This window comes from Cynocephalus volans, chromosome 9 (genome assembly GCF_027409185.1).
Source record: "Cynocephalus volans isolate mCynVol1 chromosome 9, mCynVol1.pri, whole genome shotgun sequence".
NCBI lineage: Eukaryota > Metazoa > Chordata > Mammalia > Dermoptera > Cynocephalidae > Cynocephalus > Cynocephalus volans.
In genome coordinates this window covers 147,234,348-147,255,388 of record NC_084468.1, presented here as the reverse complement: position 1 = coordinate 147,255,388, position 21,041 = coordinate 147,234,348, and the positions used below count along the sequence as shown (strand labels likewise).

The window sequence follows — 21,041 nt, the reverse complement described above, 5'->3', positions numbered from 1 at the left end:
GGTTAAAATTGGGATCTGTGAAGTGCTACACAATAGAAGTTGAAATCAAAGCTAGGCTACGTGAAAGTCTATCGATTTGAGTAAATTCAAATCATAAAAACAAATGGACAATTATGAAAACAAAGCAGATGACTGGTAATAACACAGACACAGGAGAGTGGAGAAGAGGAGAGAGCTGGCCAGTTAGTTCAGTTGGTTAGTGTGGTGCTGATAAAACCAATGTCCAGGATTCCATCCCTATACCGGCCACCAAAAAACAAAACAAATCAAGAGAGACTGTTGTTCGTGCCTCATCTGATTGGCAATGGTGAAGATGAATTAGATTGCAGACACAGGGCAGAGGAGCAGGAAGGAGAGGAGGCCTGGGGGTGAGAGAGCAAGGCCTCTGGGCCAGGCTGCCTGGGCTGAAATCCTGGCTCCTCCAGGTATAGTGATGGGACCTTGGACTATTCAGAAAGGACATACTGAGGAGAGAAGATGGTCCCGACAGCAGGCCTGGGACACAGAAGGTCCTCATTTGTGTTTGATGGTACCCCAGACTTTCCACATTCAGGATCCTATGGTCAAGGAACACATCTTTTGTTGTCACCACTACTGCCATCCTCAAAGCTACCTTGTCCCCAGGAGATACCTCCCCTGCCCCATCTGCCAACCCATTAGCACTGACTGGGGCCTCCTCTCATCTGCTCTCCACGCCGATTTAACCATGACTCTCTCCCACAGGACTGCGGGTCCCATCAAGAGGACCCCAGTCCTTCCTTCAGCTCCAGCATATCTTAGTACCATGTGCAGTTCTTACTTTCTCCAGTAGGCTGCACTTCCTCTGGCCCCAGCACCTGTGTATAAGTAGATCCCTTGTCTCCTGTGCTGTAGCCAGCTCTCAGCTCATTTGTCACTTCCTCCCAATCCAAGCTCCGCCTGACCCTAAAACAATGTCATGGAACAGTAGGTCAGCATCATGAATTGTCCTTTTAACTCTTAATGACTGTTGCAAATTTTCGCACATTTGGAGATCTGCATTGCCCAGTAACTGTGACCTCCATGTCACCCTTGCCATGATTGGGTCTCCTCAGTCCCTGGCCTAAACAGCTGTTGAATGATAAAATCTTGGCTAGGTTCCTGGGTCTCCCTTAAGACCTGAGAGAATCTGGACAACCTACTTGAGCTGAGTGTCTGTAAGCAAGCCCACTGGTTTGATTGAGAAAGATCAAGCCCCTTACTATGATATCTGGAAGGTGATTCCACACTTGGCTTCAGATCAGCACCGCTGAGCACATGATCAGTCACAGAGGTTAGTCCACAGCTTTTCTTTTCTTTTCTTTTCTGAAAAAGATGACTGGTAAGGGGATCTTAACCCTTGACTTGGTGTAGTCAGCAACACGCTCTCCCAAGTGAGCAAACAGGCCATCCCTATATGGGATCCGAACCCGTGGCCTTAGTGCAATCAGCACCACACTCTCCCAAGTGAGCCACGGGCCGGCCCATAGTCCACAGCTTTTCTGACCTCACAGGGCAGGGTGGGACCTAGGTACATATATTTTTAGCAAGCACTTATTTGTGTTAAAATAATGCCATATGGTGTTTGGATTCCCTTGCGAGGTGTGACCTCCTGCCTGCCACAGAGCAGGCGCTCAGGAAGCCACGGGTCTTACTATGTTCCAGCTTGCCAAACCCACATAATCCCATCTCCCTGCTTACCTAGAGCAGGGGCCTCTGGAAGGGTCTTGGAAGAGGCCTCAGAGAGGGGTCTCCAAAGCCAGTCTTGCAGCAAACCTTGCAGTCACTGTTCAACTGTGGTATATATGTACCACTAGGAGGTTGGAGCTATTAGGTCCCCGCCCAACAAAGACTGGCAGCTCCTTCCTGCAGGAGGGAAGGCAGGGCAGTGGGTGAGGATGTTCAGAAGTCTTGTGGGTGGGGAGGGAATCTCCTGTGATTGCATTAGGCCAGGAGGGCCAGGCAGTGTATTTGTATGCATGAACTAATTTACACTTTTGTGATCCTCCCTTAATCCTCTCGAAACACTTGATCCCATCTTTGCTGATGAAGAAACTGAAAATATGAAAGGCTAAGTAGTTCTTTTCCTATTCTGGCCCAAGTAAGTTTGACTCGGGAACCAACCAGTTGAACCCTCTCTTTCCAGTGTCAGGCTTCCAGCACTGTACGGGACAAAGAGGGACAACTTTGCCCTTCAGTGGCAGAAGTCTAGGTTGAGTCTATCACTTGCTTTCTGCCCCCTCACAAGCTGTGACTTATTGCAGTGACTGCAGAAGCCCCCCACCAGCAGGGGGTGGTTTATGGAGACCAACCCAACCATGGGGGTGCCTGAGGCACAGGAGGAGAACCTGTGAAAAGTCCCAAGCCAGAGACAGCTGTGCAGCTGTTGATGGTTCATGGTCCCTGAATCACTGTCTCCAGGAAATGAAGAATCTGGACATAAGCAACCCATGTGATAGAGTTTGGATGTGTTGTCCCCGTCAAAACTCGTGAGTAAATCTGATCCCCACTGTGGCAGTGCTGGAAGCTGTTTGAGTCATGGGGGTGGATCCCTCATGAATGGATTAATGCTCTCCCTGGGGGAGGGGGGATTGAGTGAGTTCTCGCTCTATTAGTTCCTGAGAGCTGGTTGTTTATAGGACCCTGGCACCTCCTCTCTCTCTCTCTCTTGCTTCCTCTCACCATGTGATCTGCTTGTACCCACGGCTGCCGGCTGCTTTCCACCATGAGTAGAAGCAGCCTGAGGCCCAGGGCAGATGCAGCTGTCCCAGAATCATAAACCAAATAAACCTGTTTTTTATAAATTACCCAGTTCCAGGTATTCTGTTATAGCAACACAAAATGGACTAAAACACCATGGGAGGAAAAGAGCCTCAGTACACCCCAGAGTGCATCAGGAAACAACAGTGCCTGAGTGTGGTGGCCTGTGAGCATCTGCTGACCCCTTTTCCTGGTGATGCACCAAGGGGTTGGTGTGAGCCATAAAATGACCCCTCACTTCTTACACCTCCACCTCACCCTGATCCTGAGGCAGATCCCAGGTCCTCTCTGAGTCCAAGTGACAACATGGCCATCTCCACCCATCTACACTGCTTGGTCTCTTAAGTGATTTACTCCCATTCACTCTACCTCACCGCTTTCTGTTGGAGTGAGCAGGACTGAAGCCATGGTGGAAACTAAAACCACTGGGGCTATAGGAAAAAATTTTTTTAAAAGTTATTTTCTAGGCCGGCCCGTGGCTCACTCGGTAGAGTGCGGTGCTGATAACACCAAGGCCATGGGTTCGGATCCTATATAGGGATGGCCGGTTTGCTCACTGGCTGAGCGTGGTGCTGACAACACCAAGCCAAGGGTTGAGATCCCCTTACCGGTCATCTTTATTTAAAAAAAAAAAAAAAGTTATTTTCTTAGCATGCATTTCTTTGAATCCCCCTCTTGGTTACTTGTTATTTCAAACCTTGGTTATGGTACTCTATGAATATTCATAACCAATAAAAACAAAACATTAAAAAAAACAAAACAAACAAAAAAACCTTGGTTATGGGGCAGAATGACATAACATTATTTATATAAATGTAAAGTTGTTTTCCAGATAGCCTGGAGCTGCAAACTTGTCATGAGACATATACTATCCAGACACTGAGAAACCAAGTTAGACATCAATAAAGCAAAGCTGATTCCACACCGAAGCAAATCAAAATCTTGCAGGAACCTAAGATAACGTCAAGGAGAACAGAAGCCAGATGGAGGCTTGGTGAGGATTTACACCTGGCTCCTTACACGTCCCCCTCCCTCCTGCTTTTTGTTTTCCACATTCCATTCCCTCAATACCCTTTGTAGTGGATTGAATTATGTCCCCCCCAAACTCACTGAAGCTTGAATTGTGTCCCCCACATTTTATTTATTAGGAACTTAGCTCCCACTGTGACTGTTAAGAGGGTGGGAAATCCTATTATGGTAATTGGAAGGTGGAAACTAGACGAGGTGATTGGATTGTAGGACCATGCAGTAGTGAATGGGATAAAAATGGTGGTTAGGGATGTGGTTCTGAAGGCTTTAAAAGAAGAGGAGAGTCTGTCTTGCTCTCTCTGCTTCCACCATCTTGCAATGTGGGACCCCTGGGTCACTGTCACCACCACCAGATGGACTTTGGACTTCCTAGCGTCAGAAACTATAAGCAGTAAATGTCATTTTTCTTTATAATTACCCAGTTTCGTGTATTTTGTATAAGCAACACAAAACGGACTAATACACCTTCTTTGAAAACTCCTCAGTAAATCTCTTTGAGATGGTTTTAGTCTTGCCATCTCCTTCAGGTTTACCATGGAGATGGGTTAGCCTAACATCTCCTTCAGGTTGCTGGTATTACTGAATAAAGCTGACTTCCTTCTTTACCAACATTTGACTTTTAAGTCATTTGTTTTCGTCTGGGGCAGGCAGCCAGACGGGTTTGGTAACATTTCCATTGCCTACTTGTTATCTTTCTTCAAACTGCAATTTTAATCATGCTCCTTAAAACAGTGGAGTGGCTTTCACAGCTCTTAGAAAGTGACCAAAGGCCCTGCACCGTCTGGTCCCACCTATTCTCTTGATAACACGCTGTAACTTGTTAATTATAGATACCTAGGTGGACTGTACACCAATAGAACTTATCTTTCTTATCTAGCTGTAATTTTCTGTCCATTAACTAACCATTTATGATTACCCCCACAACCCTCCCTTTTCCACCTCTAGTAACCACAGTTATACACTCTCCATTGTGTGTGTGTGTGTGTGTGTGTGATGGCAGGCCAGTATGGCGATCTGAACCCTGGACCTTCTTCATGTTATCAGCACCATGCTCTAACCAAGTGAGCTATACTCTATTCTTCTTAAAGTTCAACTTATTATTATTATTTATTTACTTACTTATTTTTTTAGCTCACACATCTGAGTGAGAACATGCAGTATTTCCCTTTCTGTACTTGACTTAATTCACTTATTTCTCCAAGCTCATCCATGTTGCTGCAAATGGCAGAATTCATTCTTTTTTTTTTTTTTTTTTTAAAGATGACTGGTAAGGTCCTTGACTTGGTATTGTCAGCACCATGCTCTCCCAAGTGAGCTAACTGGCCATCCCTATATAGGATCCGAACCCACGGCCTTGGTGTTACCAACACCACACTCTCCCAAGTGAGCCATGGGCTGGCCCAGAATTCATTTTTTTTAATGTCTGTAGTATTCCATAGTGTATATATACACCACATTTTCTTTTTCTTTTTTTTTGGGAGGGGGGCAGCTGGCTGGTCTGCGGATCCAAACCCTCCACTTTGATGTTATTTTTTTATTTATTTATTTTTTAAAAGATGACCGGTAAGGGGATCTTAACCCTTGACTTGGTGTTGTCAGCACCACGCTCAGCCAGTGAGCGAACCAGCCATCCGTATATAGGATCCGAACCCGGGGCCTTGGTGTTATCAGCACCGCACTCTCCCGAGTGAGCCACGGGCTGGCCCCACTTTGATGTTATAACACCATGCTCTAAGCAACTGAATTAGCCGGCCAACCTCTGGATTCCTCATTTTTTTTTTTACCCAATCATCTGTTGATGGACATTTAGGTTGGTTCCATTATCTTGGCTATTGTGATTAACATCGGAGTCCAGGCATCCCTTTGACTTGATGATTTCCATTCCTTTGGGTATGTACCTGATAGTCGGATTGCTGGATTTTATGGTAGTTCTATCTGTTTGAGAAACCTCTATACAGTTTTCTGTGATGGCTTTACTAATTTATAGACCCATCAACAATGTATAAGAATTCTCCTTTCTCTGTATCCTTGCCAGCATTTGTTATTTTTTCTCTTTTTGATAATAGCCAGTCTACCTGGGGTGAAATAGTATCTCAGTGTGCTTTTGATTTACATTTCCCTGATTAGTGATGTTGAGCGCTTTTTCACATACCTGTTGTCTATTTGTATGTCTTCTTTTGAGAAATGTCTATTCAGTTCCTTTGCCCATTTTTTAATTGGATTATTTGGGGGTTTTTTGTATGTTTGTTTACTATCAAGTTGTTTGAGTTCCTTGTATATTCTGGATATTAGTCCCTTGTCAGATGCATATTTGGCAAATATTTTCTCCCATTCTGCAGGTTGTCTCTTTGCTCTGTTGATTGTTTCCTTTGCTGTGCAGAAGCTTTTTAATTTGATATAATTTCATTTGTTTATTTTGCTTCTGTTGCCTGTGCTTTTGAGGTCTTTTTCACAAACTCTTTTCCCAGTCTGATGTCCTGAAGCCTTTCTCCTGTATTTTCTTCTACAAGTTTTATAGTTTCAGGTGTTACAGTTAAATTTTTACTCCATATTAAGTAGACTTTTGTGTCTGGTAAGAGATATGGGTCTAGTTTCATCTCCTACACATGGATATCCAGTTTTTCCACCACAATTTATTGAGGGGTCTGTCCTTTCCCCAACATATGGTCTCAGCACCTTTGCCAAAGCTTGGTTGACTGTAAATATGTGAATTTATTTCTGAGTTCTCTAGTCTTTTCCATTGGTCCATACGTCAGTACCCTGCTGTTTTGGTTACTATAGGTTAGAAGAATAATTTGAAGTTAGGTAGTGGAATGTCTCCAGCTTTATTTCTTTGCTCAGGGTTGCTTTGGCTTTTAGGATCTTTTGTTGCTTCATATAAACGTTGGAATTGTTTTTTTCTATTTCTGTGAAAAATGTCATTGGTATTTTGATGGGGAGTGCACTGAATCTGTAGATCGCATTTGTAGTATGGTCATTTTCACAACATTAATTTTTCCAATCCATAAACATGGAGTGTCTTTCCATCTTTTTGTGTCCTCTTTAATTTCTTTTATCAGTGTCTTGTAGTTTTCATTGTAGAGATCTTTCATTTATACCTAGGCATTTTTTCTGGTAGCTGTTTTATTTTATTTTATTTTTCTGGTAGCTGTTTTATTTTACTTTATTTTATTTTATTTCTTTAAAAAGATGAATAGTAAGGGGATCTCAACCCTTGGCTTGGTGTTGTCAGCACCACGCTCAGCCAGTGAGCAAACCGGCCATCCCTATATGGGATCCAAACCCATGGCCTTGATGTTATCAGCACCGCACTCTCCCGAGTGAGCCACGGGCCGGCCCCTTGATTTTTTTTTTAAATACTAGTTTATTGTTGGTGTATAGAAACACTACTGATTTTTGTATATTCATTTTGTATCCTGCAACTTTACTGAATCAATTATTCAGTTCTAAGTTTTTTTTTGATGTTGTCTTTAGGTTTTTCTATATATGATTATGTTATCTGAAAATAGGGATAATTTGACTTGACTTGACTTCCAATTTGGATGCCCTTTATTTCTTTCTCTTGCCTAATTGCTCTGGCTAGACTTTACAGTACTATGTTACATAGGAGTGGTGATATTGTACATACTTGACTTGTTCCTGTTCTTAGAGAAAAACCTTTCAACTTTTCCCCTTTTAGGATGATGTTAGCTGTGGGTTTGTCATATATTGCTTTTACCGTGTTAAGATAATTTCCTTCTGTACCTAATTTGAGAGAGCTTTTATCATGAAGGGATGTGGAATTTTTTTTTGCATCTATTGGGATGATTGTATGGTTTTTTCTTTTATTTTATTGATGTGGTATGTTACATTTATTAATTTGTGTATGTTGAAACATCCTTGCATCCCTGGGATAAATCCCACTTGATCATTGTGCATAATCTTTTTGATATGCTGTTAAATTATGTTTGCTAACATTTTGTTGAGAATTTTTGTATCTATGTTTATTAAGGATATTGGCCTGTAGTTTTTTTGTTGTTGTATCTTTGTCTGATTTTGGTATCAGGGTGATGCTGGTGTGACGTGTGTGTATGTGTGTGTGTTGATGAAACTCTTAAAAAGTTTGTATCCGGGCCAGCCCGTGGCTCACTCGGGAGAGTGCGGTGCTGATAACACCAAGGCCCCGGGTTCGGATCCCATATATGGATGGCCGGTTCGCTCACTGGCTGAGCGTGGTGCTGACAACACCAAATCAAGAGTTAAGATCCCCTTACCGGTCATCTTTAAAAAAAAAAAAAAAAGTTTGTATCCTTTAGAGGTACAAACTGAAGTATATACAAGTGATGTGCCATGTCTGAAATGATGTCTATTTGCTTCAATAGGATTAGGTGCAGGGCCGGCCCATGGCTCACTCGGGAGAGTGCGGTGCTGAGAACACCAAGGCCCCGGGTTCGGATCCCATATATGGATGGCCGGTTCGCTCACTGGCTGAGCGTGGTGCTCACAACACCAAGTCAAGGGTTAAGATCCCCTTACCGGTCATCTTTAAAAAAAAAAAAAAAAAAAGGATTAGGTGCAGAGGAGAAGAGGGTGTGGTATAGAAGACACAAGATTGCCTGTGAGTTGACATTTGTTGAACATAGATGACGCTACATGGGGGTTTGTTTGAATGTATTTGAAATTTTCTAACACAAAAAGGAGAGAGTGTTCTGCTTCTGGCCTAACTTGTCCATTGAGAACAACCATCGAAGGTGAATAAAACACACGAAGCAACAGATTGAAAGGCACTGGAGAACAAACAAGGCTGTCAGGGTCTGAGAGGCCAAATCCTGGAGAGGAGGAGGTCCCACATTGATCTGCCTTTGTGTCCCTCATGGACTGGGGTATTCTCCACAGTGAGAACACACTCCTACTCCATGTGTGACATGCATATACCACATATAAAGCCTGTGCATCTATGAATCCCCTCCCTAGTCACTCACATGCTCAATCCTTCCACTCCATCCTGCATTGATTTATGCCTCTCTACCAGATTGTTCCTATCAGCATATTAATGAGTTGTTTTTGCTCCCATCTTAAATTTTTTACAAATATGAAAAGAAATAATCCTCTCTAGATCTTCCTTTCCCCTCCAGCTACCACCCCATTTTTCTAGTCTTTCCATCTTAAAACTCCTTGAAAGAACGTTCTCATCATTATTTTTCATTCTTTCTTTTTTGTTCTTAATTTTTTTCCACATGCAACAATGCAGAGTGTTCTATTCTTCCTCATTTCTCTTCTCCCATACTCCCTTGAACACACTAGAAAGCAGGTTTCCATAGTCACCCTTCCACAACACCTCTTTTCTTAAATTTACCAAGGGTATCTGCTTGGTTAATTCCAATGATCATTTTTAGTCCTCAACACACTTAACTCTCTCTTCCTGAAACACTTTCTTACCTTGGCTGGCAGACCAACATACACTCGTGGTGTCCTTTATTTCTGGCCAATTCTTCTGGACCCTTTCATGGATCCTCCTCATCTCTCCTAACTCTAAAGTGCACCAGAAGTAGCTTTGCCAGACTTACGAGATAAAAATACAGCACAACTGGTTAAATTTGAAATATTGCATGGGGCATACTTATCCTAAAAATTATTTCATGGAGTTAGTGTGGGGTGCCTGGCCAGGCCAGCTCTGCCATATCACACTGATGTCAGACCCACAACTGCTGTACAAAGAACTCAGCTTTCCTGAAAGAACACCTTTCACAACAGTCTTAAAGTTTGCAGCAGAAGAATTTAAAGTTCCTGCAGCAACTAGTGCAATTATTACAAACGATAAAATAGGAATAAATCCTGTACAGACTGCTGGAAATGTTTTTCTGAAGCATGGTTTGGAACTATGAGTTATTTCTAGAGACTGTGTTGAAAGTTGATAATATCTGCTACTTGGAACATTTGATTACCTTTTCGAATAAATATTGATATTTTTTGTTATTGTTGTAAACAAAAACCAAAAACCTTATTTGTTGTTTATATGAAATTCAAATTTAAGTTCGAGCCCTCTTCTTTGTCTGCAACCCTAACCAGAATTCAGTCCCTGGACCTCTACTTTGTCTACCTCTCTGCTGAAGTGATTTCTACTGTCAAGTCTTTAAATATAATTCATATGCTGGTAACGCCCAAATTTTACCTCCACCTTGTGTCTCTTCCCTAAACTCTAGATGCTTGTATGCAACCACTACTTGATATCTCCACTCATGTGTCAAATAGGCAAGGCCAACTTAATATGTTTAAACAGAACTCCTAATATTCCTACCCAGTCCATCTCCTCCTGCAGTCTGCAGTCTTCTCCATTTCTGTTGATGATTACTCCATTTACCAGTTACTCAGACTGAACACATTCCTGTCGTCCTTGATCCTTCCTTCTTTTTCTCACACACCTCTTACCAAGACCGTCAACAAATCCTGCAGGCTTTGTTTTCAAAATGGAGAATTCAATCCTTTTCTCTGCACTCCCACTGCTACCACCTTGGTATAAATCATTCATCATTTTTTGCCTGGATTATTGCAGTAACTTCCTGATGGCTCCCTGTTTTCCATCTATTTTTAAGAGTGTAGCCAACGTTCCCGTGTCATTCCTCTGCTCCAAACCCTCCCATTTTACTAAGTAAAATAGCCTAAGTGTGTTTATCATGACCTATAGCATCCTCCTCAATTTTCCTATTTTACCCTTCCTCAATTTCTGACTTTACCTCCTAAAATCTCCATCTCTGGTTCTCTCTGCTCCAGCACACCAGCTTCCTTGCCATTCCCTGAATACTTGCCATGTATTCTTTTGATATCCATGATTCACTGAACAAATGTTGAGATTCTACCATATGCTTACCATTTAGGGAATAAAATGATTTAGGGAGTAGTACTCTTATTGTCTCCACTGTCAGCACCACACTCTCCCGAGTGAGCCACGGGCCGGCCCTCTTATTGTCTCCATTGTATAGAAGGAAAAACAGATTATATAGAAGAAAAAAATAATAGCCAGGATCTCACAAATTATTTGGAATACTGTATAAGAGTAGAAATGATCTATGTATATATGATAATATACTTTATCTGTAGCTGTCTGTAACTAAAGTTTTAGCATAAAGAAAGAGTCCAGTGTGGGGGTCACTCAAGAGCAACTCACACTGACACCCTTCCTTCCCCACGTACCCCCACACAGCTAGACCAGGTCCAGCAGGGGACACAGGGCTCTCATCCTGGACTGTGTCCTTAACTACACCTGGAGCACACCTCCTGCTATTTTCCCAGAAATTCATTCTCTTCAGGATCTTCCTAAAGTATTCACCCTGCCAGCCAGGGTGCTATGTATTTGTGTGCGTGTCCCTCCCCAAATTCATATTTTTAAGTCCTAACCCCCAGTACAAAATGTGACTGTAATTGGAGATAGAGCTTTTAAAGGAATGATTAATTTAAATGAGGCCTAATCCAATCTGACTGGTGTCCTTATAAAAAGAGAAAGGTCCTTGTGAGGATATAGCAAGAAGGTGGCCTTCTGCAAGCCAAGAATAGCCTCTGCTGACACCTTAATCTTGGGTTTCTAGCCTCTTAAACTGTGAGAAAATAAATTAATAAACTTCTGTTATGTGACTTATTCTGTGATATTTTGTGATGACAGCCCTAGCAAACAAATATAGTCCCTTTTTTGTTTTTGGTGGGTGGACAGTGTGGGTATCCAATAAATACAGTCACTCTTTTTGACTTTCCATGTTTTTTTTTTTTTTTTAAAGATTACCGGTAAGGGGATCTTAACCCTTGACTTGATGTTGTCAGCACCATGCTCACCCAATGAGCAAACCAGCCATCCCTACATGGGATCCAAATCCATGGCCTTGGTGTTATCAGCACCGCACTCTCCTGAGTGAGCCACAGGCTGTCCCCGACTTTCCATGTTCTAAACCCCCTTCCAATATTTGGGGAAGTCCCCAATGATGTGTTGGTGGTCAGTGCCTCTGTAACAGCAGCAATGGTTTCATCAAGATGGAGTTTCCAGTTCAGTGCTGAGAATGCTAATGGGGCACGCTTGACTAGGTGGCTTTTTTATAACAAGAATCTAATGCATTTATCTCCTAAAACATCCCACTTGCCCATGAAGACTCTCAGATCCCCCTGGTTGGGTTGCTTCCTCCATCACAGGCTGCCATGGCCCCAGGTTCCCTCCTCCCTAGGTTCTACCCAATGGAATGAGGCCTTTCTCACTCTGAGTCCTCAGATAAAGTCCTGCTCCAGGCCAATAAAAGCTCCCCCAAAATGAACAAATAAAAAGAAACAAACATAGAACAATCAATTAATATGTGGAACTTTCAAAAGTAGAAATCAGAACTGAAATTACTAGAGGTGAGAAAGGGGTGGGGGAGGGGGGAAAGGGGGGAATTGGTAAAGGGCCATGGAAAATCCATTACATTGTATAATGTTGAACATACTAATTATACTGATTTGAACATCACATACTGCACACAAGTATTGATATTCAATGCTGTACCCTACAGATATGTACAATCAACTGTGTTCCAATAAAAAATACATAAAAGTTCCCAATGAGGGGCTCACTTGGATCTGGCCAGACTCCATCCTGCTCAGCATCTAGGTGGCTTGATGGGGAGGAACCCCGGGACCCCATGTCAATCCGCACTGAGGCAGCTTCTTCTCACACACAACCTGAACCTGGAGGCTGTAAGATCAGAGTAAACCTAGGCCTGAATCCTATACTGCTCTTCAGTCTTTGTTCCACCCCAAATACCACCTGGAACTAAACTGACTCATTTAAAAAAAAAAAAAGTTTACTTAGAAAAAATAAAGTGCTTCTTTTGTCTCCATAGGTGAGGTCAGAGAATCTGTATTTTCTTTTTCTTTTTTAAAAATATGTTTCTTATTTGAGAATCTGTATTTTTGACAAGCATTCTGGTGACTGTGATAAAGTCACTTCTTGCACCAGCAACTGGAAACCATGGTAGAAAGGACTGGCTTCAGTGTGCAACAAGACAAAATTGAGTCCAGATTCCTGGTCAATTACTGAATTTCTGTGTGACCAGACCCCGCATGTGGTAAAACCTCACTAAACTGCTCTTGCTAAACCTCAGGCTGCAAAACTCTTGTTGCCCTTAAGCTGCCCAAGTTGACCATACCATGTGGCTATTATGAGTGAACTCTGGAACAACACACTGGGTTTGAACCTTGGCTCTGCCTAACTTGTAAGCCTGAGAGCATGGCTCCCAGAATATAAGCCCCCTGGACCTCAATTTTTTTCCACCACAAAATGGTAGAGCTGATCTCATAGAACAGTTGAGAGGAGAGAGCTAAAGCACTGAGAATACAGAAAATGCTATATACAAGTTTTCTGATATGATGATGACTAATAGCACCTGAAGCAGGTAAAAGTCAGTCTATGTTGTGAGTCTCAAGTCTGAACAGCTATAATACAAACTGGAGAGAATCAACACCTTTATTATACTGAGTCTTCCAATCCATGGATATGGTAAACTCTGACATTTATAAAGGTCTTCTTCAACACCTTTCACTAAATGTTCATAATTTTCTGCATGAAATTCTTGCATATTAATAGCTAGATTCATTTCCAGCTAATTTATGTGTTATGCAATTATAAAAGGTTTCTTAAAAGTTAAACCCTCCTTATCTACAGAAATAAATTAATAAAATAAAAAGCAGAAAACTTTGATGAGAAATATGCAGATATACAGAAGAATCCACTAAAAAGAAAGGCAGGTATGTGGTAAGCATGATATTTAAATAACAATTCATACAACTTTACATGTCTGACTTGTTTTATTGGACATGTTAACAGAATTCTCAAACTTTTTTTTTTTTTTTAAAGACGACCGGTGAGGGGATCTTATCCCTTGACTTGGTGTTGCCAGCACCATGTTCACCCACCGAGCTAACTGGCCATCCCTATATGGGATCCGAACCCATGGCCTTGGTGTTATCAGCACCACACTCTCCTGAGTGAGCCATGGGCCAGCCCTAGAATTCTCAAACATTTTATCTTAGAATTCAAAGCACCTGACAATTAGTATTCATAACATGTATGAAACTGGTATTACTGTCACATTTTCATAGTTGCTGAAAAGGACAGAGAATAATCTACTCAGGTTTTCAGTGGTAAAACTTATAAAGATTCCAGACATAATGAGATTCAGTTTACTGGCTTAAGTTTCCCCTAATAACTAAAGCAGAATCATTTACCAGGTTCTTTATCTTTCATAATCTGATACTGAACAGATTTTAAGAGGTTCAGAATCTGTTCCAACATGGAAATAAGGCCAAACGGCATCTGTAAAATGATCATGAAAAGTATAGAGTACAGACCTATCATTCATATTATAGAAGGAAACCTCACCCAATTCATAGTCCAGAAAAATGCCAATCTTGCTGGGTCTCACTCCTGGCAGAAGCTGGGTTCTCTTAGGACCTGATGCAACATAACCACTTTCAATGTATTTCCCAATTGCCCAGAATCCACCGAGAACTGATGGCTGATTCTGCCAGTTCCTAGGAAGACAGTCTTGACACACGCCCAATATCCACTTAGGCTTGTTTCCCACTTCTACCTCCCAGTAATGTCTGCCAGAAGTAAATCTCTGAGAACCCAAGATAGCAGGGCAGACATAAAATCTCCTTCTGTTATAACACATGGTTTGTTTCGTTCTTCCATATCGCACAGTTTTTCTATCTTCAGAAACCATAAGTTGAGGATGTGCTGTGTCAAGATCTAGAATCACATCTACATGAAATGGCTTGATAATTTTGTCCAAGCCAGAATATTGTGGTGGAAGACTGAAACCATATTTTGTTAACCTGAATGAAGAGAGTTCAGGGTATTTTAGATTTTGATACCTGTGGTGGATACGCTTAACATGCCGGAGTAATTCCAGGTCTGACTTCACACATTTGCCCTCTATCTCCCTTAGGAGATGTTTTAATGTGGAAACATCATCTGAAAATGTTACAAGGTTTTCATTTATTTTTGCTAAAATGTCCAGCTCTTCTTCTTGTATCTGCCTAAGAATAGCCTTTTGCTCATTCTGTAAAAAGAGTCTGATTTGCTCAAATTCAGAATTTATTTCTTCTCTCCTATATTCTACTTTCTTTTTCAGCTCTACTAATTTGCTGCCCTGTAGAGTTATCACTTTTTCAACTCGTTCCATATTATGCTTCAAGGGCTCAATGCTATGTTCTAGAATTTTTCTGTGATAACAGGCAGCTTTCTTAATGGCGCAAATGTAGTGATTCTGGTGTTTAGTGGCTAAACTGCACTGTGTACATAAAACCTCGAGGTCCTTCACACAGAAAAGGGTCAGAAACTTATTGTGCTTCTCACACACAGCACTCTCTTCATGCCTCTTCCTCTTGCTTCTTCTGACCTGGAGTAGCTTAGCAATTTCAGTCAAATTACAGAGCTGGGGGTTTTTCCTGAAATTCCTGTGTGGACAGCAAAAATGGCAGACAGGACAGGGAAAAGTATCATCTAGATCCTTCCAGGATATACTGAGGCAGGAGTGACAGAAGTTGTGCCCACAGTTGATAGTCACTGGGTCTTTCAAGTAGTCCAGACAGATGGGGCAGCTAGACTCCTCTTGGAGGTCTGCCAGGGCTGTCGCAAACTCCATTGTGCTGTGAACAAAGGTGGTGGATAAGGTAAGCTCGCTTCGGCAAGGCCTGCCTCCCTAGAGCTCAAGACCCAGTTAGAAGTGGATATCCCTCCCAGCCCTTCCAGACTGACTAGCTTTAGGTTTCACTGGCCAGGCAAGCTGATGGAAGCGACTGAAGTCTTGTTTAGTCCACTGCTCCATAGCTTGGAGGACAATGATTCAGGCAATAATCATTAATAATTGTTAACACTGTTGGGTGATACTTTATGGGGGGAAAAATACTCACAGTCTCAAATATCACCCTAGGAATTGTATTTTAATTACAGAGAGAAAAAAGAAATACCTTTACAATGTGGAGATCTAGTGAATCCTACTTTAATCAATGATGGGACAAAATGATGAACTGCAATGGGAAGAAAGCATTATCACCTATGAAGAACGCTGGCAAAGAATAAAAATAAATTTGTTCTACATCAAAGGAGGCTATAGAAAATAGAGTAATTATTTATCCTAGCTTAGACTCCAGACTGGGAAAAAAAGTTGCAATAAAATGGATGATATGGAAAAAAAAAAAAAAAGGATGATATGAGATAATGTGAAAAATTTATGTGCTAGTGTTTTGAAATAGTAATGAACACAGGTACGTCAGAGTTAAATTTCCTGAATTTCATAATTGTACCATAGCTACATTAAAAATGTCCTTATTCTAGGGCCGGCCCGTGGCTCACTTGGGAGAGTGTGGTGCTGATAACACCAAGGCCACGGGTTCGGATCCCTATATAGGGATGGCCGGTTAGCTCACTTGGGAGAGTGTGGAGCTGACAACACCAAATCAAGGGTTAAGATCCCCTTACCGGTCATCTTTTTAAAAAAATGAATAAAGAAAAATGTCCTTATTCTTAGGAAATACATGCTGAAGTATTTACTGGTGAAAGGCTCATGTTCTTTGCAACCTGCTCTGAAGTGCTATAAAAAATAAAAGGATATGTGGTTCCTAGGGTTCAGGGATGATGAGAGTGACATGGATGTGGCTATAAGGGTACAGCACAAGGGAGATCTCTGTGGTGATGGAATAGTTTTTTTTTTTGGTGGCTTGCCAGTACAGGGATCTGAACCTGTGACCTTGGTGTTATAAGGCTGCGTTCTAACCAACTGAGCTAACCGGCCAGCCTGTAAAGGAATAGTTCTGAAATTTGATTGTGGTGGTGGTGATGTGAATATACACAGGATAAATGACACTGAACTATACACACTCATTCTATCAATGCCAATTTCTTTGTCTTGATATTGTATTCTCAAATAACATGAGAAACTAGATAAAGGGTACATGAGACCTCTCTGTATCCTTCAAAATGCCTATGAATCTATAATTACTTCATAATACAAAGCCAAAAGAATCACCTTCATGACAGTAAATCCTAAGGTTTAACTCAACAGGAAGTGGTATAGTTCATTGCATAAAGCCCTGGGATACTCAACAAATCATGTATACCCTTTGTGTCTTCTATTCATTGATTTTACCATGAATTAGAAGGGTATATGACCACTTTGTACAGTACATGGACCCAGTATGGAAGCCTAACCTGGATCGAGGCACCATGAGCTCTCAGCTGGATTATTTTGTCCTCCTCCTAACCGATCAGCTTGCTTCTACTCTTGCTCCCTTACATCCATTCTGCATTCAGCCAGCAGTCAAAACTTCTTTTGAATACACAACTTTGGAATGCCCTTTCATTCCAGTCCTTACTACCCTCCATGGTCTGACTGCAAAAACAAAAACCCAAACACCCCACCAAGGTCTGTAGCCCTGTATAAACAGGTACCTTCTTGTCACTGAGTTAGACTCTTCTTCTTTGCTACACTGCAGCTACAATTAACTTGTTTGTGTTGAATAAGCCAAGATAATTCTGCTGCGGATGTGAGAACCCTCTCCCAGAATCTTCAAACACCCCTGTCTGTCTTTTCCTTCAGGTCAACTCACAAGTCCTGAGGAAACTGTCTCTACTCACCAGTGTGACAGCCTCCCACTCACATCCACCATCTCACTATCATATCCCTCTGCTTTCTTTCACAGAACTCAATCATAATCTAAACTTGTCTTCTTCCTTTGTGTCTTGGTTTGTTTCTCTTCTGGCTTTCATTCGTGAATGAGACAGACTAGAAGCAGGTACTTAGTCTACTCTATTCATTGGGAGGTAGTAGAAAAATCAAGAAAGACTTTAAAAGTAAATAACAAACAAGTGAATACAAAATGAATAAAATCTCAATAAAAGAATACAAATAGAATAAATGTGTGTAAAAGACAAAATTTAGGTGGGGAGACTGTTCAAAATTAAGAGATTAAAGAGAGGGCCGGCCCGTGGCTCACTCGGGAGAGTGCGGTGCTGATAACACCAAGGCCGTGGGTTCGGATCCCATATAGGGATGGCCGGTTGGCTCATTGGGTGAGCGTGGTGCTGACAACACCAAATCAAGGGTTAAGATCCCCTTACCGGTCATCTTTAAAAAAAAAAAAAAAAAAAGAAAAAAAGAGATTAAAGAGAAAAGAAAACCATATGCAATGTGGGATATCTGAATTCCTCTGGATTATAAAAACAAAATAGTTATCAAGGATGCTGTGGATACAACTGGGAATATTTAAACATGGACTTGTATCATATAATTATAGTGTATTAGTGAAAAGTGTGTGCAATATTTATAACAAAAAAGTACAATGTCCAAGGTCTTAAGAGATACAGCCTTGTCTTTTTAAGAGAGAAGTGACATGACGTTTGAAACATTTTTTATTTTTTTATTTTTTATTTTTTAAAAGATGACCGGTAAGGGGATCTTAACCCTTGACTTTGTGGTGTCAGCACCACGCTCACCCAGTGAGCCAACAGGCCATCCCTATATGGGATCCGAACCCATGGCCTTGGTGTTATCAGCACCATATCAGCACCATACTCTCCCGAGTGAGCCATGGGCTGGCCCCTTGTAACTTATTTTTTAACTGTTCAAAATGAAACATATATATTCATAATTTTACGCATGTATACACCCATACACACAAATGCACACACACCCATAGTGAGAGACAGAAAGTGGGTCAGCCCCAAATGTTAACTGGGGACTCTAGGCAAAGAGTACAAGGGGTGTATTCATTATTCTTTCAGTATCACTGTAGGTTTGAAATATTCCAAAATAAATAGTTGTAGAAACTACTAGCTTCTTTTCCATATCCCCTTTCTTGACAATTTTCCAGCCAATCAAGGTTAACCTCTCATACATCTGGTTACTCAACCATCACTATAGTATTCTCTTCCCTTCTCCCCAATGCTAACAAGCACCATTCTTTCAATTCTTTCTGCTGCTCACCTTTCCCTTATAATGAGGCTTGAAGGTAGTGGAATTGGCATGATTTTGACATGTGATGCTGACTTTGTCTTTGACCTAGAGGAATTTGCCTCACTGTGATTCATCCACTGCAAGCTACCTCTTCTTTTCAGAATTATTCAAATGGTCACTCATCTGAGTACTGATGAAACAGGTCCTATGTAGCTGTCACACATTTTAACATCCCCTCCTCGCTCATTTCAATCCAACACACTTTAGCAGAACATAGAACTACATACATCAGGCTTAGGGTCCTGCAGGAACTTGAAGAGAAAGCCACTTGAACTGAATTTGGCTTTCCTTTCTAGATACACATGCAAGTAATCTGAGTCTATAGGTCAATTCATTCCTTTTTCCCAGACACTAAGGCATACCTTGACTCTAAATTACATTCCAGATCTTCTGGTCTCTCTCCTCCCTGTGAATGTTTCAAATACCTGTGTTTAAATCACTGCATGGGGACGGTAGAAATGGGCTGGTAGAAGGTACATTCTCAAACATCCACAGCTCTGATCTTCCTCTGTTCTACTAGGGTTAGGGATTTTTTGACCACTCTATGTTAATCTTCCATCTTTGCAAACTTTACTTTGCAAACATTCACTTTGCCTAGTTCTGTTCCTCACTTTTTCCCTAAGATTGACTTTTGATGCTGTTTAGAGACATCTCAAAAATCACCTTCTATGGTAAGGTTTACTATGTGTCAGGCACAGTGGCAAATGCCTTCCATACAGTCACAGATCTTCTTAATGAAATCTTAACAACTGCCTGAATTCATGTTGAGGGAGTCAATCTACCATCGGCTCCAAGTGTCCCTGTTTGTCTCTTAGATATGCCAAGAATCTAAGAGGGCCCTGTGACTACTCCTTATCCAGGACAATTCTCAGGGTTGTGTTTGCAGCAAGCATCCTTGAAAGATGAGGTAAAGTGTCATTTTGGGACAAAGAACAGGCTTGCTATTAAAATGGATTCCCAAGCTCAGGGTTCATTGGCTGTGATACAAAACCTTCTTGTGCACAGCATCTGCTAGGGTCCCTCCACATCACCTCTGTGGGACTTGGGAAGTATGGGAAACTGACACAAACATGATTGATGCTCATGCTGCTGGCTGTGCCAGGAGTAATCAAGTTCTTTGTCTCTGATTCAGGAGTGTTGTGTCTTCTGGTAGTATACAAAAATACTAACAGGCTAATTTATTAGCTTGTAAGTAGGATGAAATCCCAAACTCTGAGAATTTGGAGTTATTATCTTCAATTTATAAGTGTGAAATTTAAATTTACAAAAATTTAGGCCGGCCCGTGGCTCACTCAGTAGAGTGCGGTGCTGATAACACCAAGGCCACGGGTTCGGATCCTGTATAGGGATGGCCGGTTTGCTCACTGGCTGAGAGTGGTGCTGACATCACCAAGCCAAGGGTTGAGATCCCCTTACCGGTCATCTTTTTAAAAAAAAAATAAAGAAAATAAATAAATAAATTTACAAAAATTTGATACATTTATCCAAAGTTGTAATACTAACTGGTATAACAACTGGTACGATATTAATTCATTAAGCACACTATCCTTTCTTGGTACTCATATAACACAGTGTACAGCCTTCTAAACCTATATTAAAGAGCTTCACAGTGTTCTATTCAACCCATCCAGATGGACATTCCACAACTCAATATATCCAAATAATCTAACAATGAGAAAATTAATATATATATATATATATATTCTTTTACATTTTTTCATGCTATATAAGATGGCATAAAAGGATACTACTCAAATTATTAGGTAGTGGTCTCCTACTGAATGAGTGTTTTGTCCCAGTACTGCCACTTAACAAGCTATACATCATCGATCAACTAACTTAATTTCTCTGAGCTATTTCAGAAAGTCAGAAGCAATAACTGAGAAAATACTTAAGGATGTTACAGTGCCTAACCCAGTACAGATGCTCAATAAGTGGTATTGTGCAGAAAAGAGTTAACATTAGCAGGTCCAAGCCTGCTACCCTTAAGAAGGCTCCTTGCAAGAATGGCACTTAGCTCGTGTCTGGGAACTTTGATTTCCTAAGGGTCTCACCATTCCTAAGGGTCTGCTTTCCTTCTAAAAATCTGGAATTTTGATATGAGCTAGGTAGATGTGTCTGCATGACCTGCTCCCAATAAAAAACACCTTGGGCAACAAGTCTCTAAGGAGCTCCCCTGGTATGCAATATTCCACTTGTATGGTCACAACCTGTTACAGAAAGAATTAAGCAGGACCTATG

General features: G+C 41.3%; 1 protein-coding gene across 1 annotated transcript; it reads right to left on the bottom strand.

Moving 5' to 3' along the window:
• Positions 1 to 14,015: 14,015 nt before the first annotated feature.
• On the bottom strand, positions 14,016 to 15,431 carry LOC134385581 (tripartite motif-containing protein 60-like). Its single transcript, XM_063107269.1, has one exon. It carries the CDS (start codon positions 15,429 to 15,431, stop codon positions 14,016 to 14,018), a length of 1,416 nt encoding a protein of 471 aa, XP_062963339.1.
• Between the last annotated feature and the right edge of the window lie 5,610 nt (positions 15,432 to 21,041).